Source organism: Pipistrellus kuhlii, unplaced genomic scaffold (genome assembly GCF_014108245.1).
Source record: "Pipistrellus kuhlii isolate mPipKuh1 unplaced genomic scaffold, mPipKuh1.p scaffold_m20_p_30, whole genome shotgun sequence".
Lineage (NCBI taxonomy): Eukaryota > Metazoa > Chordata > Mammalia > Chiroptera > Vespertilionidae > Pipistrellus > Pipistrellus kuhlii.
This window is the reverse complement of record NW_023425530.1, coordinates 1,069,793-1,094,474: the sequence shown is the minus strand read 5'-3', so window position 1 is coordinate 1,094,474 and position 24,682 is coordinate 1,069,793. Positions and strand designations below refer to the sequence as shown.

The window sequence follows — 24,682 nt, the reverse complement described above, 5'->3', positions numbered from 1 at the left end:
CATCTTATGTCCCCACCTGTAGTGCAGGAGTGTCCCAGTTCCTCACCCTCACCAGCACCTGTCGCTCTTAGATTCCAGCCCTCCTAGTGGTTGTGGTTTGCATCTCTGTGACAGGATGCTGAGCATCTTTTTGGGAGCCTAATGCCTGCCTCACCAGGCCCAGCAGATGGACCCCAGGGAGTTCAAAGTGAAATCCTCATCTGACCGAATGTGGTACCTTTGAATCCTGGACCTCATGCAGCAGAGAGAACTGGACGGGGAGGTGTTTTGTCATTTGGTCCCTGCCCCCACCTGACACCTCAGACACACAGAAAAGCGGATGCCATGGTGGCTTCACCGTGACCTTTTTATTTGCATTTTTAAAAAAACAATTAAATTAGAATACAAATATTAGAAAACAGCGGCCTTCAGCTGCCAGTGCAGACTGAGGGAGGCTGGACTGCGCAACTGAGTTTATACAGTAAAACTGAATTTGCCCTCGACCAGATTTATGTCCTTTTCGTCTTTAGACCTGAAATGATATTGCTTCCTGACTAGTAGAGTTGTTTATACAAAGGAAAATTATTCTGGGGTTGGTGGGGAAGGGACAGGGAAGAGAAAAAGCAACACAGGAGGGCAGGCGGAAGTGGTCTGGGGAAGTGTGGCTTCTGAGGGGGCAAGGATGCTGGGCGGTGGGCCAAGCACCCAGCTGCAGGTCCCTGGAGGCGTCTGGGGTTCTATGGAAGCCCCATGGCTGCTGGGCCACACCCAAGGCTAACTGGGTTGCTAAAGGGCGGCCCCCGGCCCAGTCCTGTTGGAAGACGAGTATGAGGCTCCAGGGAGAGGGGCTGCAGGGCAGGCCTTGTACCCGTCGGAAAACCCAAGAGCAAGAGGGGAAGGAACCACCCCAAATTAAGAGGACGGGGCAGGAGTCCCTGCTGCCCCTCAGAGGTGGCCACCTTCCCGGCGGTGGCACCTGTGGACATCCGCACTGTTCCGTAGGGAAGTTAACCTGAATTGGAGTTACCGAGGTAGCTGGCTAAAAACTGACCCCCCCACGCCACACGGTGCCGCACCCTGAAGCCCCACCTCAAAGGGGGTTCTGGCCACATGCTGGGTCTTCAAAATACCAAGTTATTGCACTTTCAAAAAATACAACACATCTGTGGCTAAACCCTCCCTAGCCCACCCCCTCCCATCTGCTCATGGCTCCCATCACCCCTCCCCACCCCACCCCACTCCATGGCTTCTTGGCTAAAACTCTCACTGCTCAGAGGCCCACTCCAGGGTCTCTGGGCAAGAGGACAGTTCACAGAGAGAAGAAAAGCAAAGGAACATGAATGTCCAAGTCGTGGCTGCTGCCAGGGAGCCCCTCAGTCCTCCCTGTTGCCCCCGCCCGCCAGCCCCAGGTCCCTCTGTACCAGCTGGAATGGTTATCGGAGGAGGTGGGGCATCTGGGAGATGCAGTGTCCTGCCCACCCCTCTTCTGGGTTTTGACTCCTGCTGGGGAAACAGCTGTGTGGGTGGCTCATCTTGTTTTTAAGAGTTTGTTTTTTGTTTCATTTTTCTCTTTTGTACTTTTTTTTGTAATTTTACTTTTTTTTTAATCCTCCAATAGGAGAGTCCAGAGGTACAGGTGCCAGGATCCAGGGAAAGGGGTGGAAAACCATATGAACAACAATAAAAAGAAAAAAAATCACTCCTCCCTCTGCACCCCAAGGCCCGCCTGCACCCCCCTGCGTGGTGAGCACCAGTAAAATTTGAGTGTCCGACCAGTTGGTGGTGACGATCGGTCAGCAGGCCGACACCAGGCCCTTCTGGAAGGGGCAGCGGCGCTTGGGCCGGGGACCATCCTCGTCCTCGTCCTCCTCATCTTCCTCTTCCTCCTCCTCTTCCTCTGAGGATGAGGAACTGTCCAGCGTGAGGTCCACCACGTCAGCTCCCAGCTTCCCATTCTCAATGCTGCCCACTGTGCCGCCCCCGCCTCCAGAGCCCCCAAGCACGCTGCCGCCACCGTTGACGTTGGGGCTGGCGAGGAGCCCATTGGTGTCCGAGGTGCCTGAGGGCGACAGGGACAGAGGCTCAGGTCTGCTGACCACCGGATGAGGAAACGAGGGGGCAAGGGGCAGGGCAGTCTCCTGATGTTGGGAAGCACCCTGTACAGGACCCGGCACACAGCAGGTGCTAAGTAACTGTGTGCTCCCTGCAGTGCAGAGCTCTGAGCCCTGGTCTGTGCCACTCTGAGGGGATGGGATCCACTCCATAGGGGTGGCTGTTTTATTTTTCCTTTACATTTAAAAAAAATATTTTATGTATTGATTTTAGAGGAAGGGAGAGAGAGAAACATCAATTTTTTGTTCCACTTATTTTTATGCATTCATTGATTCTTTTTTAATATATTTTTATTGATTTCAGAGAGGAAGAGAGAGGGAGATAGAAACATCAATGATGAGAGAATCATTGATTGGCTGCCTCCTGCATGCCCCCTACTGGGGATCGAGGCCACAACCCAGGCAAGTGCCCTTGACCAGAATCGAACCCGGGACCCTTCAACCCGCCAGCTTACGCTCTATCCACTGAGCCGAACCAGCTAGGGCCATTGGTTGATTCTTGGAAGTATACTAACTGAAGATCGAACCCACAACCACAGCATATCGGATGACACTCTAACCAACTGAACTATCTCACCAGGGCTCCTGTTTTGTTTTTCCTTTTGGTTTTGTCTTTTTCATTTGGGGTGGCTGTGTATTAGATGAAAATGTCACAGAGCAGGACACAAGTCAAACTCAGAAACTACCAAACCCCCAGAATAGGTATTTGGGCAAACGAAGGGACAGTTGGAGACCGGGCCAGGGACTCACCGAGGACGAGGATGGGACACTGGGGACTGCAGCTGCGTTCCTTCTCGGCACGGATCGGACACCAGGAGCCATCTACCAGGTATTCAATTTCATCGGCATCCTCACACTCACTCAGGATCTTGGAGAGGAGCCTGGGCACGTAGAGGAGGGGCGGTACAGGAGAGCTGATTCTTAGGCCAGCTGAGCCGTACCCTGCTCTCCTGGAGTCCGGTGGGATGCTCGCTAGGCCACTTTGTTCTTAGCAAAAGAAGTTTAATGAAAGCACCAGCCAGGCCCCAGTGATCTGAGTTCCTGGAGGGAGAGGGGGCCAGTGTTTCCTGCATGGGGTCTGCACAGCTAGGCCCTCTGGGAGGGTCTGCCACGTGGCTTTGAAGGCTTGCAGTCACCCACTCGTGGCACAGTGCAGGCACTCCCTCCAACGCCTTAAGAGCACGGGGCCCGGGAGGCTGGCCAGAGGGTCCTGCCCACCCCTTCCCCTAACCGAGCGCCCCCTCCCTGGCATCCGAGTCTGCTACCCCCATTTTTACAGATAAGGAAACTGGCTCGGAGGGCGGTTATGCGCTGCTCGAAGGCCCCGTGGCAGACCAGAGCCAGCGAGGTGTGCTCTGACCCGGGGACTGGCTGCTGAGGTGAGGCCAGCCAGGCCCATTTTAAAACGGAGGACCTAAGACCTGGGGAGGAGTGAGTTCCCTGAGGCCACAAGACCGAGTGGCAGCAGACCTGGGTTCTAGTCTAGTCCCTGCTCTCTGACACTTACTAGCCTCAGTCTCCCCCACCATCTCCAGCAGCTGGGGGGCCTGAGGAACAGTAATGGCCAGGCCTGGTGCAATGGGTCACCATGGCCCCCAGCATTTCTTCAGTGTCAAAGTCGCACCTGCCTCCAAGTGAATTTGACCACCTAGGTCACAGTCATACAGGAGGGAGGCTGTCCTGCTCCAGGACACACTCTGGAGCTGATGGGGTCCTTACCCTCTGGCCTCCCCTCCATCGCCACACTCATAGGCCCACCCCCAGGGTCACCCTTGCGTGAACAAAGCTCTCCCAGCAATGCACTTCTCTACCTGGAAAAATCCTACTCACCCTCCAAAGCCCCACTCTACAGTTCCTCTTCCTCTAGGCAGAGCATAAGCAACAGTATCTGGATCTGACTCAGTTCTCCCTGTCCCCACAGCCCAGGTGGGAGTTCCCTGAAGACAGGGTCTGGGACAGAGTACTTTAGGGGACACCTGGATCACCCAGCCTAGGGCCAGAGAGGAACAGATGGCAGAATCTCAAAGAATTCTATATAATAAAAGCCTAATATGCTAAGTGTCTGGTCATCCAGTGACTGGTTGACTGTTCAACCAAAGCATAATATGCTAATGATATGCTAATGATCATCAGGGGGTAGACACTCCGACCAGAAAGTTAGTTTGCTGCTGGGGTCTGGCCAATCGGGACTGAGTGAGATGGGCTGGACATGCCCTAGAGCCCTCCCGCAGTCCTTCCCCAGCCCTGATTGTGTACTGGTGGGGTCCCTCAGCTTGGCCTGTGTCCTCTCACAATCTGGGACCCCTCGGGGGATGTCAGAGCTGGTTTCAGCCCGATCCCACAGGCCACTCCCCTCAGGAGGGTACAAGATGCAGGGCTCATGGCAAGCACTGCAGCAGCAGCAGCCTCTCTGGACCAGGGCTGATTTTGCCGAGGCAGGCACAGGGGCGGGGATGGCGGGATGGGTGGGAGTGGCCAGTAAGAGCTGCAGGTGGTGTTGGACTGCGGGTTTCAGCTCAATCCCCGCAGGCCACCCCGAGGGACCCCACCTGTGCACAAATTTGTGCGCTGGGCCTCTAGTGCATACATAAACCAAAAGCCTTCCTCCAGAAGCTTCCTGGGCTCCGTGAGGCCCCAGGGGCTTCTGGGACCGTGGTCTGAGTGGGGCGGAGCACTGTCCCCAACCCCGCCAGCGCCGCCTCCACCCGAGCCTGAGTGACCCCTCTAGGCCTGCGAGGGGGAGGGAGGCGGCCGGGCGGCCCAGCTGCCAGGCTGGGAACAGAGCTGCCATTCAGACCCAGACCTCATGTCCAGCCCCAGGGGCCTCCTCATTGCACCAGGAGGTTGGGTAGCACAGAGGGCTCTGGTTCAGCTCCTCTGGGGAGGGGATCCAGCTCAGAGTTGCCTGAATCTGGCCTGGCTACCTAAGAGCTGAGGGTCCCAAGGCAGGTGACTATCCCCAAGTATCAGTCTCCCCATCTGAAAGGAAGGGACAACTAAGGTCCACCTCCTGCGACAGTTGGGAGGGAGGGCTTGGCAAGACCCTGAACACGGTACCTGAGATAAATGCTTGAATGAGGGGACAAATGTGCACCCAGCCCCTACAGGTCATTCCCAACCCTACTGTGTACACACCCCAAGTTTCGAGTCCCAGCTTTCAATGGCTGGTGGGTCCAGAGCTGAGAACCAACTTCTGTTTAGGCTGCCGCCTCTCCCTGCCTCCATCAGACTCTGGGGACAGGGGTGGGTGTGGCCAGTGCCTGGCAGGAGCTGCTCAGTCAGGTGCTGGGCTCGGTTTCTGGAAACCCAAGACCTAAGTAAAGTTTCCCTTTTTACAAAACAGCCTTTTGCCCCTTGTCCCCAAGCAGTGTGGGGACGGCCTGCTTGTTAGGCTGAGGGACAGTCTGCCATTTTCCAGCATCATCTAGGCAGGGCAAGGAGAATGTGACCAGAATTTGGTGGAGATGTGTGTCCTTTTCACCTTGCTATGGAGCGCATGACTAAGGTTGTACTGAACAAACTTCAAGAAGCAGCTTTGTGCATCAGACTGGAGGTTAAGGGTTTCTCAGGTCCCAGTGTTTTGTGCAGAAAAACAGCTCCCAAGAACACAAGGTCATCCAGGGAATAGTGGACTTCCTGGGTCCAGAGCCCCACTTCCTTTTTTTTTTTTTTTAAAAAAAAAAAAAAAAAAAAAAAAAATATATATATATATATATATATATATATATATTGATTTCAGAGAGGAAGGGATAGGGAGAGAGGGATAGAAACATCAATGATGAGGGAATCATTGATTGCCTGCCTTCTCCATGCCTCCCACTGGGGATTGGAGTCCACAACCAGACATGTGCCCTTGACTGGAATCGAACCCGGAACCCTTCAGTCCACAGGCCGATGCTCTATCCACTGAGCCAAATCAGCTAGGGCTAGAGCCCCACTTCTGAACCCTAAGCCACACTCCTGCTGCTGCACAGATAAATCCTGCCTGTTTGTAACCTGGGACTTCCAAAGCTGCCCAAAGGCACAGAGGCCTTCAAGTTGCATGGCCCTGCTGCTCACTCCCCAGAAACCCTGAGGTGAGGTGCAGCCCAGCAGGCAGTGCAGTCCCCCTGGGCCTTAGTGACTCACCCGTCTATTATGAGCTGGTCGTAGGGGGCTGGCTTGTCGCACACCGGGCACATCCAGGTAGGCTTCTTCTCGTTCATCTGGAGGTAGAAGACAGCGTCGAAGCACTGCAGGTGAGCACAGGTCTCTGCCCGGCAGGGCACGGACAGCCGCATCTTCACCAGCTGCGGGGAGAGAAGGGGGGGTGAGCAGGCCACCAGGCAGCCCCCACATAATGCCCAGGTGAGGGGGGGGGACCACCGCATTGACTCACTGGGCAGATGAGGGAGACCCGCACGCCGGTGGTGGCGATCTCACTGTCAGGGTCCAGGCGAAGCTTCTCTTTGACTGTGGAGAAGGGGCAGCAGTGTTAGTGGGGAAGGGGCAGAGGTGCCCGCAGGGCCAGGCCAGGAGGCAAGCTGGGCAGCAGCCACGGTTATTTCTGACAACTTGGGTGCACCATAAGGCAAACCAACAGGACTTTTCTGGAAAGATCCAGGCAACACACAGCTATCAAAAGAGCTACCTGTGTGCCTTGTTAATTCTGATGAAAACCATCCCTGAAGCCTTGGTGGGAGGCAGGGCCCCTGCTTCAAGACGGCCCACTAGGGAGCCCCGAAGTCCCCGTGCAGGAGTGCTCACCATGGGCCCGCAAGGGTAGGAGCAACCTACCAGCAGCTTCCCTTCCACAACCAAACGTTACTTCTCTAGTAAAGGAAGAGATGGCGACGGCGCCAGAAAGTCAGACACAACGTGGAAACGTGCTCTCGCAGCACCAAAGCCCTCCTTCTGACTGTGAGCTGGGAAAAGGCCGAAGGAAAAGCACCTGGTGCAGCCCCGGGACGAGTCTCCCCTTTCCTTTTCCTGCACGTTCTGCTTTCTTTCCTTTCTTAAAAAATATATTTTTTTTTATTGATTTCAGAGAGGGAGATGGAGAGAGAGAAACATCACCTCAGAGGGAGTGTAGGGGAGAGTGGGAATAAAAGGGAGAGACCAACCAAAGGACTTGTGTGCATACATATGAGCCTAACCAGTGGTCGATGACAACAGGGGGGTGGGAGCATGCGTGGGGAACAGTGGGGGATAGGAATGCGGGGTGGGGGGGATGAGGACAAACATGTGATACCTTAATCAATAAATTTTTTTTAAAAAGAGAAACATCGCCGAAACCGGTTTGGCTCAATGGATAGAGCGTCGGCTTGGGGACTGAAGGTCCCGGGTTCGATTCCGGTCAAGGGCATGTACCTTGGTTGCGGGCACATCCCCAGTGGGGGGTGTGTAGGAGGCAGCTGATTGATGACTCTCTCTCATCGATGTTTCTAACTCTATATCTCTTTCCCTTCCTATCTGTACAAAATCAATAAAATGAATTTAAAAAAAAAAAAGAGAAACATCAATGATGAATCATTAATTGACTGCCTCCTGCACGTCCCTAACTGCGGATTGAGCCCACAACCTGGGCATGTGCCCCTGACTGGAATCGAACCTGGGACCCTTCAGTCCGTAGTCTGAGGCTCTATCCACTGAGCCACACCAGCCAGAGCTGCATGTTCTGCTTTCGAAGCCAAATGTCTCAGGGCAAACAAACACTGGGTCTTGCAGAGTGGATGCCAGCCTGCTTGAAGCCAGAACTGCGCCCAACAGGCTGCAGTCTCCAGGAAGCCCCATCTCCCCTCTCACAGTCAATCACACCTCAGTATAAATTTCCATCCCATGGTTCCCTGCTCTGCCTAACAAGTACTAACAGTGGACCCAGAGGCCTTGGCTCATCGAAATGACCCTGGGAAGCTAAGAATGGATGCAGTATCACTGATTTTTAAAAATTTTTATTATTTTTCCATCACCGTGACCATCCCCCCTTTTTTAAAAAATTGATTTTAGAGAGGTGGGGAAGAGAGAGAAGTAGAGAAAAAGAGGGAAGAGGAGAGAGAAAGAAAAAAACATACGACTTGTTGTCCATTTATTTATGCATTCATCGATTGCTTTTTGTATGTGCCCTGACCAGAGACTGAACCTTAAACCTTGGCATATTGGGACCCTCTAACTTTAATTAAACTGAGCCTCCACAGGACCACGCTGAGTTTTGAAGCAAAGCCTCACTTTTCCCGACAGAGAGAAGGCATGTGCATCGGGAAGGGTTCAAGTGAGACAAAAAATAGGACTTCCCAGTTGTCACTAGAAGTTCTATTGGTGATGATGCCTACCTTGGGGCTGGCCAGGGCTTCCTTCAGCAAAAACCTAACAGTCCATCCTACCAGGGGTCCAGGTGTCACAGACACTCCTCCAGCTCACAATTCTACGAGGCCCTGACTCCTCACTGAGGAGTCAAGCCAGGCCTCTATTTGCCCCACGCTCCATCCTGTGGGCTGTCGGTGCCCGGATGAGCCAGTCCCCACGCTGAACTGCCCCTGACAACAGGCACTCAGGTCAGATTGGCCACTGTCTCCACCGGAGAGAGGCAGGTGGACTGGGGCTGAAGAAAGGGCCCTCTGAGGGAAGGGGGAGGCAGCAGGGTGGGGTACACAGATTCAGGCCCCGGGGTCACGGGCCTTGACTCCGCGACTCTGCCCTCAGTGACCCCACTGGTCAGACGGCATCGGCAATAATCTGAGATCAGAAGGAGCCAGTGATCTGACCGTCAGACGGCATCAGCAATCATCTGAGATCAGGAGGAGCCAGTGGTCTGACCACACGGCTTCCAAGTGGAGGCATTCCTGAGCACAGCTGTGGTGCAGGGACACAGGGAGAGACAGAACCAGTTCTAGGTTTTATCTATCACTTTTGATGGCATGTTTTGTTGGTTTTTTAAATGCTGTGACTCCCACACACACGTTTTTTTATTGTAAAAAGTACAAAGAAAAAGGGGGGAAAAACGGTCTTACCATTTCTAATCAGACATGGGTCATCCCCTAGGCACCTTCAACCATGAATCCGGCCTCTGCTTCCTCTCCGTGCTCCTGGCCCCACCGCCCTTTCCCTGCACTGCAGCCATCAGGCCAGACCCATCACCTGAGGCCTTCCTCTCCTCCACGCCTGCAAGGCTCCATACAAGCCCCACATGCTCAGCGCACCCTCCCCCCCCGGCTCACTAGAGTCTGTAAGCACACCTTGCCTGTCCTTGCCTCCGGCCTCTGCACTGACAGGGCAGCATCCTCTAGAGGCCTCCGAGTTCCCTGGCCCCAAGGGTGTTGTATGGACCCTGGAAGGTCCAGGTTCCTGACGGGGCACCCCCTGTAGACAAGCTCCTCACGTCCAGCGAAAGGAGGGTAAGCAGCAACAGCCAAACCCACACTCAGTCACCTAGGGGAGGCACTGCAGTGCTCACCCAGTGCCTTGCACAGCTCCGGATGCTTGACCCCGATGGTTTTCAACCTCTGCAGCAGCTCTGAGGAGGTCAGCTGCCGCACCAAATATAAGGCCACCGAGTAACTCTGAGGATAGAGAGGGGAAGGGTGTTAGGGCTGGGTGGGCCAGGAAGGGTGAGCAGAGGTAGCACAGGGATGGCAGGGCTGATGGGGCGAGCAAGTGGGCAGCACCCACCCCACTCACCTTGCCATAGTTTCCCCAGGTGACGGTGATGCGGTTGGTGGCCGAGGACAGGTACATGAGGTGAGTGAGGTTGATGGGGCGGCAGGGCCTTTTGGGCTCCACTCCAGGCTTATTCGAGGGGTAGTAGCCCTGGGAACAGATGGAGGCTCAGCCACTGCAGATGGTCTGTGTCCCTGCCCTTCCCTCCACGCCCGCCACCCCAACAACAGATTGGGAGCTGCCCATGCACCCTGCTCACCGGGACTGAGCAGTAGCTGTGGTTGACCTTCACAGCAATGTTGGGTGGGTACTGGTCCTCCTGAGGGCTGCTGGTGTCTGAGTAACAGATTCTGCAATGACAGTGGCACCAGGGGGCTGAGGGCAGGGGAGGGGCCCTTGGGAGAGGCAGGGATGCCAGACCGGGCTGCGTCTGCCTGATGGGTAGATCACATGCGGGGCTGCACACGGGGACCTCACGGCCCGTCTGGCCTGAGTAGGGGATGGAGAGTGGTGTGTCCACAGCCAAGGACAGCCAGTAGGAAGACGAAACAGGCTCTACCTCTAGCTGGGAGCCTCAGAAGGGCTGTCGTGAGGAAGGGGGACCTAGCTTCAATGCACTTGGGGTGGGACACGGCAGGGCTGTAGCCACCCAAGGCGGAAATAGCCAAGGATTCCCATGGGGAGCTGGCACACCTGGGCTTACCTTAGGACGACCTGCACGGCCTTGACCCCAGGCTGTAGTTCTCTGTGCCCCAAGGAAACCACAGGGAAGGAGAGGAAAGGAGTGGTCAGTGAGGTGGGAGTGCACCTGGTACACGACGCCAACCCTTCAGCTGGGTGACCACTGGCCTCTCCTGGGCAAGCCAGGCAGCCTAACCCACTACCTCCCTTGGGATCAAAGACCAATAGATACCACCTCGAACGTTCTCTCCTGCCATTTACTCACTGGTGACGTGGGGCAGTGACTTCCCCTCTCTGGACAATGGGGGCTGGTGTGGATATTTAGTAGGTTGGTGGGTGCGGGCCTAGCATGTGCCGAGTGCCCCAACAAGCGGCTGCTCCAATGGTGATTGCTGTCTCAGCTGGAGATGGAGTCTCAGAGAGCAGGGTCAGAAACCTGGGCGACTCTGCCCCAGGGACACTGGCTATGTCTGGGACTGTGGTCAGAAGGACTGGGGGTGCTCTTGGCACCGAGAGGGTGGAGGTCAGGGACACTGGTCAACACCCTACAGTGCCAGGAGGCCTCCCTCAGAGAATGATCTGGCCCTGATGTCAACAATGCTAAGTGGGACAGACCTTGTTAAAGGGAGACACTGGCACCCCCGTGGGCTGCTGATTGTGCACACAGACCCTGATTGGAATGGGGGTGAGAGTGCAGGTTCTGCATCAGATCTGGCTGAAAGCTCTCCTAGGCCAGCTGAGACCACACCCACCCACCATCCAGCCATGGAGGTCAGCAGAGGGTGGGCCCAGAGCACCTGGAGTTCCTTATCAGCTCCACCTGTCTGGGCGTCAACGCAAAGATGCACGGGCTCTCTTGAAGCTTCTCGTTATTCTGTGGAACTAAACACAAACATGGGATCAGGGTCATGTGTGGTCCCCAGCAAGGGTGCCAACCATGATCATGGTCATTTCTATTGCTTGGCCCTCTTCAGGCCGGGAAGCAGGAAATGGGAGACTGACTCCTACTAGGCAGGGATGAGGGTAGAGGGAACCTGCTCTTTCTTGGGACCAAACCTCAGCCTATGGTCCAGGGAATATTTACCACTGACCCACCCCATCCCCCCACCAAGGGTCACTTTCAAAGCAGTAGCTTTATCATCCCTGTGGAGTTCAGGTGTCTTTTCAGGAAAACTGTTAACTGCTACTCCAGGGGAGAGTAGCAGAGAGCTGCTACTGGGAGGATGCAGCACAGACAGGCCACGTACCCTTGAGCCAGGCTGCTCTCTTCAGGTCTGTAAGACACCAGCAACAACTCTGTCCCCACCTCAAACAGCTGTTCTGGCACATTTGGTGAGCACGTGCCCATCAGCACACACACTCTCACACATACAGGAGAAACGCTCACAGTCATACATTACTCAGAATGGTTTCTATTAGCAGAAAACTGTTAACCACCTGATTGCCAGTCAACAGAGTCTGGTTAAGACATGCTACAGGAGGTCTCACACAAAGGAATACTATGCACCTGGGAAAACAGATAACAGAGGATCAAGATGCTCTTTGTGTTCTAATAAGGAGTAATCTCCAAGGCGTTCTGGTCACCTGAAAGTAGCAGATGCAGAGCCCTGTGTTTATCATGCTGCTACTTGTGCAACCACATGGAGGGAGGGGGTCTGTGCAAGTGCACATTGGCTTATTTGTGCAAGAGATGTCTCTGGGGGAGGGGGTGTGAGAACTGGCCACAATCACAGCCTCAGAGGACGGGGGAGGTAGGAGGGAGCTTTTAAAATTTATACTGCAAATCCTTTAGAACAGGAGTGGGCAGACTGTTCTATAAAGAGCTGGAGTATAAATATTTTTGGCTTTTTTGAGCCACAAGGTCTCTGCCTTGATGTCCTCACTCTGCCTTGTAGCATGGAAGCTGCCAGAGACAGTAAGTGTTCACATGGGTGTGGCCGTGCACCAATAGAACTGGTTTAGGAAAACAGGCAGACAGTGGGGTTGGTCCCACCCTAATTGGCCAACCCTTGTCTTGGAACCTTCTGAATTCCAAACCACAACAGGTAATCTATTTAAATGTGATTCAAACTTAAAACCAGCTCCAGCTTAGAAGCCAGACTGCCTGAGTTTATACTCCAGATCGGTGAGGGGCCATGTACCCCTATCCTGGTCCAAGTCTAGGTGTCCTCCATGCACAGGATTCACCTCTCGGAGTGCACAGCCAAGTCTATAGCTGGTGTGGTGGATAGAGGCGGCTGCTGCAATTGCCACATACTGCCCACTCATGCTTGTTTGTTGAGGGCCCTGCTGGTCCCTTCAGAGTCCTGGTTGGGGTCCTGAGAAGGTCACCTAATTGGTTATGGGGACATTGGTAGGCCATCTGCAGACACCTCAGTCAGGCCTGCCCAAAGAGCCCAAGGGCATTTGTGGAGGCTTCAGATTATTTGGGCTGTCAAGACTGGGTGGGGGTCAAAGATGCCACCCCACGTCACAGTGACCCCCAGGGAGAAGATACCACCCCACTTCATAGTGACCCCCAGGAAAAAAAAAGCAGATGCCATATGACCCCCAGGGAGAAAGGGAAAAGGACCCCAGCAGGCTTCTTGGGAGCCACACACTCACTGGCCAGGAGCTCTGCCAGCAGCAACAGTATAAGAAAGGTGGGCAAGCCTGGCCAGTGTGGCTTAGAGGTTTAACATCAACCCAGGAACCAAGAGCCAAGAGTTCTCTAGTTCGATTCCTCTCAGGGCACATGCCTGGGTTTCGGGCTCGATCCCCAGAAGGGGATGTGCGGAGGCAGCCAATCAATGTTTCCATCTCTCTCTCTCTCTCTCTCTTCCTCTCTAAAACATTATTTAAGAAAGGTTGACAAGCTGGTGGTGGAAGGACCAGAACCCAGGGTCCCTTTCCTAGAATGGCTCCTATTTCTAGGTGAGGCTACTGGGAGGACTCTGAATCTAATTTAAAAAATATATATTTTATTGATTTTTTTTTACAGAGAGGAAGGGAGAGAGATAGAGAGCTAGAAACATCGATGAGAGAGAAACATCGACCAGCTGCCTCCTGCGGTGTGCCCGCAACCAATGTACATGCCCCTGACCGGAATTGAACCTGGGACCCTTCAGTCCGCAGACCGACACTCTACCACTGAGCCAAACCAGTTTTGGCATATTTTATTAATTTTTTGATAGAGAGGAAGGGAAAGAGATAGAGAGCTAGAAACACCGATGAGAGAGGAACATCGACCAACTGCCTCCTGCACGCCCCCTACAGGGGATGTGTCTGAAACCAAGGTACATGCCCTTGACCGGAATCGAACCTGGGACCTTTCAGTCCGCAGGCCGACGCTCTATCCACTGAGCCAAACCGGTTTTGGCTGAATCTAATTTTCTGCTGTGTCATTGGCCTGGGGTGGCTGACTGCTCCCCTAGGAAGCCAGGTGGCTGGCGGGAGGTGAGCTGCCACCTCAGCTGGGACAAGGCATACTTTACACCACCATCAGGAGGGGGCTGGGGATTCTCCAAAACCAGGCCTTCACCAGTTCCACCTGCAGCTGTTCAGGGCTGAGATGTAGACATCATCCATGACTCTTGTCACATCCCCTCCCCCATCAACTCCTCAGCCAGTCCTATTGGCACTCAGTGCTCTCCTCTCCCCACCACCACTGCCCGTTCTCATCAGTGCAAATACCACTTGCTGGTATCCAGGCTCCCAGGGCTCACTGTCTGCTGCAGATGGCTTCGGGATGATCTGTCCAGCTCTGTAGTCATAGTTCCACAGCAGCTACCCTGGCTTCCTCCTATGCTCCCTACCGTCAAATACATCCCCTCTTGAGGTCTTTGCATGTACCACACCCTCTTCTAGCTAGATCATTCCTCCCTCAATGATCTCCACCTCCCTGGTATCTTTTAAATTTGTGAAAATGCCTTCCCCAAGCACCTTTATTTAAAAACTGTACCAAGCCCTAACTGGTTAGGCTCAGTGGATAGAGTGTCGGCCTGTGGACTGAAGGGTCTCAGGTTCGATTCCAGTCAAAGGCATGTACCTTGGTTGCAGGCAAATTCTCAGCAGGAGGTGTGCAGGAAGCAGCTCTATCCCTCTCTTCCTCTCTGTAAAAAAATCAATAAAATATTTTTTTAAAAACACACAAAAACCTGCACCACCTGTCCTGGATGGTGTTCTCAGTGGTTAGAGCATCAGTCAGCCCGTGCACCAAAGGGTTGCAAGTCTAATTTCTGATCAAGTGCACGTATCTGAATTGCAGGTTCGATCCCCAGGTCTGATTGGGATGTGTGCCTGAGGCAACCAATCGATGTGTATCTCTCATATCAAAGTCTCCCTTTCTCTCCCCCACCCCCTTTCACTGTCTCTAAAAACCATCCCCTTTCACTGTCTCTAAAAATCAATGGAAAAAATACCCTCAGCTGAGAATTAATAAAATAAAATTAAATTAAAAAAACCCTACACCACCACCCTTGCAATTCTGGCACTCTCACCTCCTTCCCTGCTTCATTTTTCTCCAAAATCTTTACCTCTTAAGAATCAACACAATGTCCAGGTGTCTTTGGATCATCATGGGCACCAACTGAACCAAAAAGTACTTTAGTTGTCATCCACACTGCCGGAAACTGGGTAGCTGTGGATATATGCCCTCCCAGACCCTGCTTACAACTACATGCCTCTGCACCTTTCAGGGACTAGAGGGAGGGAACCCCTTACCCCTTGCTCTGAGTCCTCCAGGGAATGGGAATTCTGAGAACCAGCCCCTGGGCTAGACCCGAGATACTGACAAACCAGGAGGGCCCACACATCCATCTCCACCCCAGGCTGCCAGGCAGCCTCGAAAACTGCACCAGCAAAGAATATTTAAGGACCTGATGCTCACAATATACTGGGGTGGTGGGAGGAGGGTGACAAGACAACAGTCAGGGAACAGCCACATCTTCAGAGGATCGCCCCATGGAGAAAAGAAGGCGGCAAGCCCACACGGCCAGTAGGGATGCTCCATGGGCACAGCCACAGCTAGTTTCTCTACTACTACCCCATGTTTCCTATGACGAACACGTAATTTTATCAAGTTTAAATGGGGGGGGGGGGGAGTTTGAAGAAGTCCATTGATGGGACTGGTCTTCCATCTCACAAGCCCGTCTGCTTGCAGCGGGGGACCTGGAATGCCATAGGACTGTCCAGGCTCCCACATCACGGAATGGGGCTAAGTATGTACCACACTGGCTATGGGACGGCAGGCAGGCCACTGCACCTCAGAATCATACCTGCCTCAGAAAGAACTCAGGAAAACAAGACCTGGAAAAGCTCACGGGACCTTCAGTAACTCCAAAGCCGTTGGGTCCCCTTGGCCCACCCGTCTCATGTTTCTTTGGCCTCTGTTCTCCCTTCCTCCTATGCCACACCATGCTCTGATCACAATGGCTTCCATTTACAAGCTTTCTCTCACCTCTGGGCCTCTGGTTGGAACACACTTTCCTGCTCCCTGTTTTGTCCAGTTTATGCTACTCACACCTCAGGTCTGGACAGGAATGCCACCTCCCCACAAATGCATAATAAGGGGCTCCTGGTACTGATAGACCATATATTCCACAATCAGGCCATTCCTAACACGGCACTGTTTATAATCACCTCTAGTGCAACTTCCTGGCAAAATGTGCCAGGCCAGGGACCCCACCACCTTCTTGTTGCTTAGGCAATGCCAGCCAAAGGGCTCAGGCCGAATGACCGATGGGGCAGGCACCAGACCAACAGCCCTCAACCACCTGGGTGCTGATCACCTTTAGGGGGCATCTGGAGTTATCAGGACACGGGGTGCAGTGGGGGCAGGCTGAATGTCCCACACTGTGAGGAGCTGGCCACAGGATGCTGGGAGCTCTCAGAGCAGCACTGCGCCAGGCTGTGTTTTCCTTCTTTCCGCCCGCAAGTCTCCTAACAGCCTCCCTCCCCCAACCCAGTCCTGACAGGGAGATCTGGGCCTTCTTTGTCAGATTCTGGCTGACACCCTACGTGGCTGGGCTGGGGGAACTCTCAGGCTGTAAGGTACCCAGTGAGCCCCAAGCTAAAGTAGCATGACCCAGGATCACATTCCTGACCCCTCTAAACTCTGTTGCAATTTAGAAGCAGGTGCCCCTGCCCTGGGAGCGCCTGGCTACTGGCCTATCCCGGTTGGGAAGGGAAAGACAGATGGGCCCTTCGTGCAGAGAGGAGGCCTGGGATCCAGAACCTTTATGTGGCTCAGAACAGTTGCTTCCCTGCAGGGGTGCAAGCACTGATGGTGTGGAGAAGGCTGAAAATCAAGATGAGGGCCGAGTACAGCCCTGGAGCCCCTTCCTAGCAATGCTGTGAGACCTTGGGCCAGGTCCTGCCCAGCCAGAGGATATCACCTGTGTCCTAAGGTCCTTCACTTCTGAGTCTGTGGCTCTATTCTTCCCCTCCCCCTCCCCGGACACCCTGTGTGATTTAAGTCTGCTGTCCCAGTGCGGGTTCCATCTAGAAGCCAGCCTTGTTATGGTTGACAGGTCATGCAAGGGGTAAAGGGAAGCTGGCCGAGCACAGCCTCCTAAGGTAGCTCTCGGGCAAGGCCAACGTGCCAGAATTCCCATGGAGAGGTGCCCGGGGTGTAAGATGGGCGGACAACTGCCGGCCTGGGAACAGAGGGACCAGAGTGCTACAGGGGTAGGGCCTGTGCTCAGTGAGGCCTCTCTCTAGGAACCCAGGCATCCCTCAAGTGTTTGTTGTTGTTGTTGTTGTTTTAAAAAGGGGGGGACTCTCAGTGAAGGGGTACACCCTGGGACAGGGGCAGGCAAGTGGGTGGGAGCAGAGGCAGGGCGGGGTCAGCCTCTTTGTTCTGAGCCACCAGTAGAATAATTCCTGGTGTAGTCAGGGGAGCAGACTCTCCCGGAGATCAGGTGACCAGGGTCCCTGGGGGAACAGAGTAAAGCAATGCACTATGGGGTGGGAGTGGCTGCAGGCTTGCAGTACAGGAAGGAAGCCCATGGTCCAGGCAGGGGATGAGAGCCTGCAAGCTGCCCCAAGTTCAAAGTCACCTCCAGCTTCATTCCCCACCCAGCACCAGGCTTGCCCTGAGCTTCCTGGTGAAAACCCAGCTTCCCCATTTAAAAGATGATTCTGGAATCTGAAAACGTCACCTCAACCTTCAGGATTAGCTAGCCAGCCAGTTCTGAGGACCCCAAAACCTCGCAGAGAAACCAGTGATGGGTTCCAGCATCTAGAGAGATTGAGGGAGCAGAGAAGGAGGAAGTCGTCCTGAGACTCCAGCACTGCCACATCAACCCTGTGACAGGTGCTGCCGGGCCACCAGCTCCCCACCTGGGGGCTGGTGAGAAATATCTTGTGTCAGAGAGAAAGCAGAGGACGGCCTCAGACTCCAAAGCCAAAACCATCAGAACTCCTTCCTCTACCTCCTGCAGCCTCACCTAGAACCACAGCCCTTCTGGCTCAAATTCCCAAAGCCCAAGGTCTATAAGAAAAAAGAGAAAGGCAGCTCACCCCCACCCCTCCCCCACACCTAAGGCGGGACAGAGGGGGCAGGCTGACACAGGACTGAAGCTGAAGTCTGCATGCAAAGAGGGGCCCCCTGGCTGAGCAAGAGAGGATGCTGGGTCAGCAGGATGGAAGGCAGTGAGCCAAGTAGCCAATGAAGGGACTGTGACCTCTGCCACAGCACCCAGGGACCAACTCAGGACCAGGGCCTATGCCTGGCATGTAGCAGGGGCCAAGCTAAGATGTGGGGGTTCAACGGGGGCTGTGAGTGTGTGTGTACGCACACATGTAGGGGCTCCCATTCAGCTGGTGCTCAAATATACACTGTGTGAGTGAATTAATAAATGGAGGGGGGGACGGTTTGATATGTAAGAGATGATAGGTGGGGTCTCTGAGAGCACTCGAAAAATCTGAGTGTTAACAAGAGGCCCAGGACATTCCACTTGGAGCCCTGGAGGCCCAGGAAGCTGAGGCTGGTCAGCTTTCCCCAGCCTGAGCTCAGACAGCAGCTGAGGCTGACACCAGGCTTACAACCATCGCTAGCCCTGGCCAACACCTTGACTTTGATCTTCTGAGGGACTCCGAGTCTGAACCACCCAGATAGACCGTTCCAGAGTTCTAACCCTTGGAAACTGGAACTCTCAACTTTTAAGCTGCTGGTATTTGGGAAATATCGTTAGATGGCACTAGGTTATTAATCTAAAGACCCACAAGACTTTGGCCGCCCCGACTTTGCTGCTTCTCAGAAAACCTTCCATGGCCACAGGCACCAGAACTTGGAAGGCAGAGGACGTGGACTCACCGAGCTCAGTGGGCTTCAGCAGTTCATCCAGCATGTTGAAGAAGGGCAGCTTCACCAGGCGCACTTCCGGCTTGAGAGTCTTGGCAGGCAGCCGTCCGAGTCCATTTAAGTACTTCCCATAGAGCACAGGGTAGTCAATGTTGGGGCCTGTGAGTGGAGTCCTGGGCACAGTGCTGGCCCGGTCATAGGTCGAGTGCATGGTCAAGGGGTCCAGGGGCCGGTGGGGTTGGGAGATGGGTTCTGAGCTCTTCTTGGCGTAGCGCGTCTCGTAGAGCTCCTTGATCTTCTTGAACAGCTCAGGGCTACAGTCAAACTGAACCAGCTGGAGGGCCCGGGTGACAAGTTCGTGCTTAAGTCCACTCTTACTCCGGCCGACGAAACCCAGGAGCATCTGAAGATCGGAGACTCGAAAACTCATCACCATGTTCTGGGAAGAGCAACCACAGACACATATGCTCAGAGGGAAAGGCTGCCAGAATCAGGAGCCACCAATGGGGCATAGGGGCTTCCCTGAACTGCCTGAGCCAAGTGGGGGGGATAACAAAATGAAGCCCTTGTCAGCTACCTCCTGATCCCACACTCCTTCCGCTTTCATTCTGGCTGGTGCGAGTGGGAGCCCAGGAGGAGGCCTTGGTATCAATCTCACTTGGCCTGGGCTTGATTCCACTTCACTGAAGCTCACCTTGCACATGATGCCCCCTCCCAGCTCAGCCCTGCTGCCCTCCTCCTCCTCCATTCCTCGGCATTGCCAACACAGCAAAAGCTCTTCTGACTGCCCTCACGCCCGCCTTCTATTTTAGGTTCTCTTTTCACATCTTCAGGCCTAAAAGCATCCCCAGGGCAGAAACTGGGTCCTGTTTTTCCCATAAACAGCCTCAGCCACTCCCAAAACAGAGCACACTGATGGCCTTTCTGACCCTCAGTCTCTTCATTGGGGAGATGGCAGGATCCACTTCATTGGAGTGTGGGAAAGACCTGATGAGGTAACTCATGCAAAGCAGAATGAATGTGCAACCAATGTCAGCCAATGTTTTCCCTTTGGTCTGGATGATAGCCACAACTTAATACTAATCACCTGCCAGGAACTGAGCTGGACATGTCTTATGTACTTAACTTTGACTTTTTTTTTTTTTTTTTTAATATTTTGACTTTTTACAGCGAGGAAAGGAGAGAGAGAGCTAGAAACGTCGATGAGAGAGAAACATCGACCAGCCGCCTCTTGCACACCCCCTACCTGGGATGTGCTCGCAACCAATGTACATGCCCTTGACCGGAATCGAACCCGGGACCTTTCAGTCCGCAGACTGACGCTCTACCACGGAGCCAAACCGGTTTCGGCTAACTTTGACTCTTAAAACACCCCCTAGGTTGGTGTAAGCTCCATATTACAGCCAACATTCAAACCCAGGCCCCACTCTGATGCCAGGAGTTGTTTATCTCTACTACCCTGTGCCCAGTATTGACCTACAGCTGATTATTCCAATAGGCTTTCTACATCTGGGTGGGCAATGCAGACAAGTGAGCTGGATTGTCCTCTGTGGGGGCTGCCCTGGACATTGTGGGGTGTTAAGCAGCATCCCTGCCCCCACCCATTTGATGTTAGGAGCACCTCCAAATCCCAGTCATGATAATCACAAACGTCCCCCAGACATCTTCCAATATCCCCTGGGGGCAGGATCAGCCCTGATTAAGAACCAAGCCCTAACCAGTTTGGCTCAGTGAATGGAATGCCAGCCTGTGGACCAAAGGGTCCCAGGTTCAATTCTGGTCAAGAGCACATAATTCCATTGCAGGCTCAACTCCCCCCTGTGCCCTGGACAGGGTGCATGCAGGAGGCAACCAAATCACCGTGTTTCTCTCACATCAATGTTTCTCTCCGTCTTTCCCTCTCTCTTCCACTCTAAAAATGAATGGAAAAATATCTCTCAGTCTTTCCCTCTCTCTTCCACTTTAAAAATGAATGGGTAAGGATTTTAAAAAAAAAAAGAACCATGGGTCTGAGAAGGCTCTGGGAATCCAGCAGCTGGAGAGGCTGTTAACTGAACTGTGGCAAAGTAATGAGGTCTAGCAGGGTCCCTCCAACTAAATCAAGCCAAACCCAAGAGCTCAGCTGATTGCAATGTTTCCTTTGGGGTTAGCTGGAGGCACATTCCCTCTGTGAGACTCTGGGGCACCAGGGGAATGAGTTTCCCAATAGCTTCATAAGCACAGTGTAGCGAGAGGATGGGCCAGCAGAGTTTCAGATCACTCATGCTGAGCCCTGAAGATGGCCTGAGCGAAATGTGGTGGGGAAAGACACTTCCAGGGGGAACAGAAAAACAACACAGTACAAGTGACAAGAGTGGATATGGAAAGCTGGTGAGCATGGGGCAGGATAGCACCCAAACAAACCAATAAATCCCTTAAACTAAACCTGAGAAAGTGTATTGTTGGAGGTGGGTGGGAACCCTGCCAGGGTTTACGTAGCAGCCTCAATGCCAGGAGACACTGATGTTTCCCATTTCTTGGCTATTTAAGGGTGAGACATGGAGTCTGACTCAGGAGCCCTGGGTTCAAAACCAGATTCTGCGCTAGGTTCCCAGACGACCCTAGGTCTGCCATCAGGCCTCTCTGCACTTTGGGCTCCTCATTTGTCAGCGCAAGAGCTAAGATTCCCTCCATCAGTACAACACCAGGCTCACCCAGAGAGCAGAGGGGGCTGTCCAGTCCTGCCTGCAAACCCTCAAGGGGGAGCCTTTTTCCGCTGCAGGGTCTTCCTCCTACTCCTGCACTCTAGCCGTGGAGTGTCTATCATGTGCCAACTACCTCAGGGAGTTCTCAGTCACTCATCTCACAAGGGCTTCGAACATTATATAGGTGAGAAAACTGAGGCTCCCAGAGGGAAGTGGTTGGCCCAGTCCCTCTGTGTGGCAATGACAGGACTGGCATTTGGACCTTCCACTCACACCCAGCTGCCTGGGGGTCTGGAAGGACATTCACTCAACAGCACATTCCCTACCTAAGTACCTAAGCAGCCTGCTGGTCCTCAGAGAGTCCAGAATGCTTTGAAACAAAGAGGCTTCACCTCTCTCAGCCTGACTTCCTACCTTGATCAGAGAAAAAAGGCTCACAGATTTGTTTCTTCTGGAAGAGGTCCAAGGCCAGCGAGGGGAGAGGCGCTGCCATGTGCAAGCTGATGGCCTCCCATGGAGACATAGGCAGGTGGGCTTGGCCTTTGAATCCAACCACAACACATCTCCTGCCGCCATCCTACCCTGGAAGACCCCCTCCCCGCCCCATGGCACACCCTCTCCCACCAGGTTAGACGTCCGGAGCTCCTGCCGCAGCATCCGGGGACACACCCCTCAAGCTGTCACTCTGATTTCTAAGCAGCTGCCAACAGGGAGGAGCCTGTCCTTGACACTGGGGAGTGGGTGGGAGGGAGGGAGGGTTGGGAGGGGCACAGCATTCAGAAGGAAGCCCCAAGGGCTTGACAGATCAGCTCCTGCTGAGGCTTCATCCTGCCCCTTAGATCTGTGTTTACAAACAGCACCAGGCCACAAGGGCTTCCAGAGTTGCACTAGCTGCATAGAGAAACAGCAGCCTAGATAGAGCATCTAACTTAACCCCTTTCCAGCTTATTGAGCAGGGGGGGAACTTAAAGCCCCTCTCACCAGGAAACAGGAGATGGAAACAAACTGCTACAAAGTATCCCAAGGAGTTCACCGGCCCAATACCGCTCAGGGGCCTTGGGTTAAGTCTCAGATGTCCAGTATTCCCCTGAACCAGCCTACTTTGCACCTCAAAAGACAGAATGTCCAGCTCTTGAGAGGTTAGGAAAGCGCCTAAAAGGGGGGACATTTCAATTACATGGAAGGCACTTCACAATGACCACAAGAGACTGAAGGAGAAAGAAAGCTCCCTAGGACAGAGCAAGTGGTGCTGCAGTCGCAAGCCCCCTGAATGGAGGCTAGTGTTTTAGAGAACTTGAAAAAAGGGTCCACTTAATTTAACTGGGTTGGGGGGGAGGGGGCGCCCAGCCACCGGAGGGTCAAATAGAGTTCATTGGATCATATTTCAAGGCTCTGCATGGAATAAAAAGACTTCAGACCCACCCTCTGCCGGGGAGGGTGGGGGTCCAGAGTCACGCTAATGGCCCCTGGAGGAGATTAAATTTCAGGCTCCAGGGACATCAGGCCTGCAGGCTGCCCCCTTGGGCTTGCAGAGTTCAGACCGCTCTACTTCTCTAGAACAAGTTTCAATTTCTCCAAACCCTCGAGAAGTGCAGACGTGTATGAGGTGTGGGTATGGGAGAAGGGGGTAGGGTGTTCTGGGTGAAGGGAGGGTAATACCCTATAATCACAGAACATAGAGGGCTGCATTTCAGATCCCAGGAAGTGAAGGGAGATGGAAGGAGAGGGATGAGTGAGAGGAAACATTTACAGGTCAAGCTGTTGGGGAAGGGAGACCAGAAGGGGGCAAGAGGCAGTGCTTCTGTCCAGTGAAGAACTTCCATGGTACCATGTTCCTTAACTTCTCAGGGAAGAAGAGGAGAATCATAATCTAGTTGAGGCAAGGGTTCTGGAGCTTGTCCTCGGGAGAGGCACCTGGGAAGGTATATCCCCTTGGGTGGAGATGCTCCCAGTTTAGTCCTAAGAGGATTCAAAGGGGTCCCAAGCCAGGAGAGGGAATGGTATCTATGGGATGTGGGATCTGGACCCCAAACTGGAGTATGGGGAGAGGCACCCGGGAACTAGCCTACAAAGAGGCCTATCATCCTGAAACCAACAAGGACAACGTAACAGACCAGCAGAAAGAGGGGGGTTCAGAAACCAGAGCTGGGTGCATAAAGGGATCTAAAGCAGTGGCTCTGGGGACTGTGTGGGGAGAGTGGTTCGCTCTGAGTAGACTCATTGGGGAGAATATAGGGAAGCATCCAAGATTAGTGTCTGATACCGCATGTGTGAGGTTTAGAGATCCCAGGCGCAGAGTCCAAAGCCTCCCAGATGCTGTCCTAAGGGTTTGGAAAGATGGAGGAAGAAGAGGGAGCCCGGTACCCCAAATGGAGAGAGAGTAGTTAGGAAGGCTCCGAACCAAGTTCAGGGGTCAGGACTCCATCCCAGGGGGCAGAACCAGCTCAACGAACACCGCGTCCACTTGGGGGTGAGAGTGAGGGCATCAAGAGGGGGCGGGGCTCTGGGATCCACTCGAGAGCCCAAGAGGGGCCCCAAACTCCACCCTGGGGCACAGACCCCAGGAGGACAGGCTGTGTTTGGGGACAGTTGAGGATCCTGAGTCCTCACCCCGGAGGATGGGAGCAGTGGCAGAAGGGCCAGGGGACCCTTTTGGGCAGGCAGTCGCCAACCGCAGCCTGCCCGGTTGGACCGGGAAGCTGAGACCCAGATGACGGCCCTCCGTGCCCTGAGGGGCGGGGAGGCGAAGGCACTCCCCCAGGCCGAAGAGCACGGACCCGGGCTCGGCTCGGGGCGAGGAGCGGACGAGCAGCCCAGCCCCTCATGCTGTCCGGGGGGACTGTGCCTCAAGCTGGGAGGCGCGACCCGGTGCCCGAGTTTGGAGACGTGGACCCTAAGCGCCCAGGCTGAAGCGGGGAGAGGCCAGCCTCCAGCCCAGGGCCGTTTCCCCGCGCGAAGACTAGGGTGAGGTTTGGGGGCCCCGCCCCCCGCCTCCGGCCTCCCCGCCCCCCGCCCTCAACCGGAGCCCCATGGCCGGGGGGGCGACCGAGGGGGCCGGGCGCTGAGCCGCAGGCGGTCCGCACCGTGGGGCCCCATGCGGAAGTCGCAGACCCGGACCGCCGCCTGGCCCTGGCCCCCTCGGCCGCCCGCCCGGGCCGGCGTCGCCGCCGCTCACTCACTTTGGCCTCCACCAGCTCCGCCGCCATCTTGGCCACCAGCGTCCCCCGCGCCGGGAGCCCCCAGCGTCGCGTCACGTGATCGTCCGCCACTCGAGGGCGGGGCCGTCGCCGCAGCCAATTAGCGCCCGCTCG

General features: G+C 54.4%; 1 protein-coding gene across 3 annotated transcripts; it reads right to left on the bottom strand.

Annotated features, from left to right (window-relative positions):
• Positions 1–328: 328 nt before the first annotated feature.
• On the bottom strand, positions 329–24,682 carry PIAS4 (protein inhibitor of activated STAT 4). 3 transcript variants are annotated; one of them, XM_036459900.2, is made up of 11 exons: positions 24,551–24,682; positions 18,700–19,126; positions 11,201–11,285; positions 10,426–10,467; positions 9,982–10,072; positions 9,744–9,872; positions 9,520–9,625; positions 6,469–6,542; positions 6,219–6,379; positions 2,841–3,004; positions 329–2,038 (listed from the first exon to the last, which is right to left on the bottom strand). In XM_036459900.2, the coding sequence occupies exons 1-11, from the start codon at positions 24,575–24,577 to the stop codon at positions 1,773–1,775; spliced, it is 1,572 nt and encodes a 523-aa protein (XP_036315793.1). In that variant the 5' UTR covers positions 24,578–24,682; the 3' UTR covers positions 329–1,772. The 3 variants fall into 3 exon arrangements, with proteins under 3 accessions (XP_036315793.1, XP_036315794.1, XP_036315792.1); XM_036459901.2 differs by having other exon boundaries at positions 2,841–2,971; XM_036459899.2 differs by lacking the exon at positions 24,551–24,682 and adding an exon at positions 21,786–21,976 and having other exon boundaries at positions 2,841–2,971.

Bases quoted from the DNA above. Each gene is read 5' to 3' on its own strand.
- PIAS4 (XM_036459899.2), bottom strand. From the start codon at position 21,947: ATGGCGGCAGGAGATGTGTTGTGGTTGGATTCAAAGGCCAAGCCCACC. The intron at 9,626-9,743 runs GTGAGTGGGGTG...CTCTATCCTCAG, and splicing joins CCTGGGGAAACTATGGCAAG to AGTTACTCGGTGGCCTTATA. The intron at 2,972-6,218 runs GTGAGTCACTAA...CTACGTGCCCAG, and splicing joins GACCAGCTCATAATAGACGG to GCTCCTCTCCAAGATCCTGA.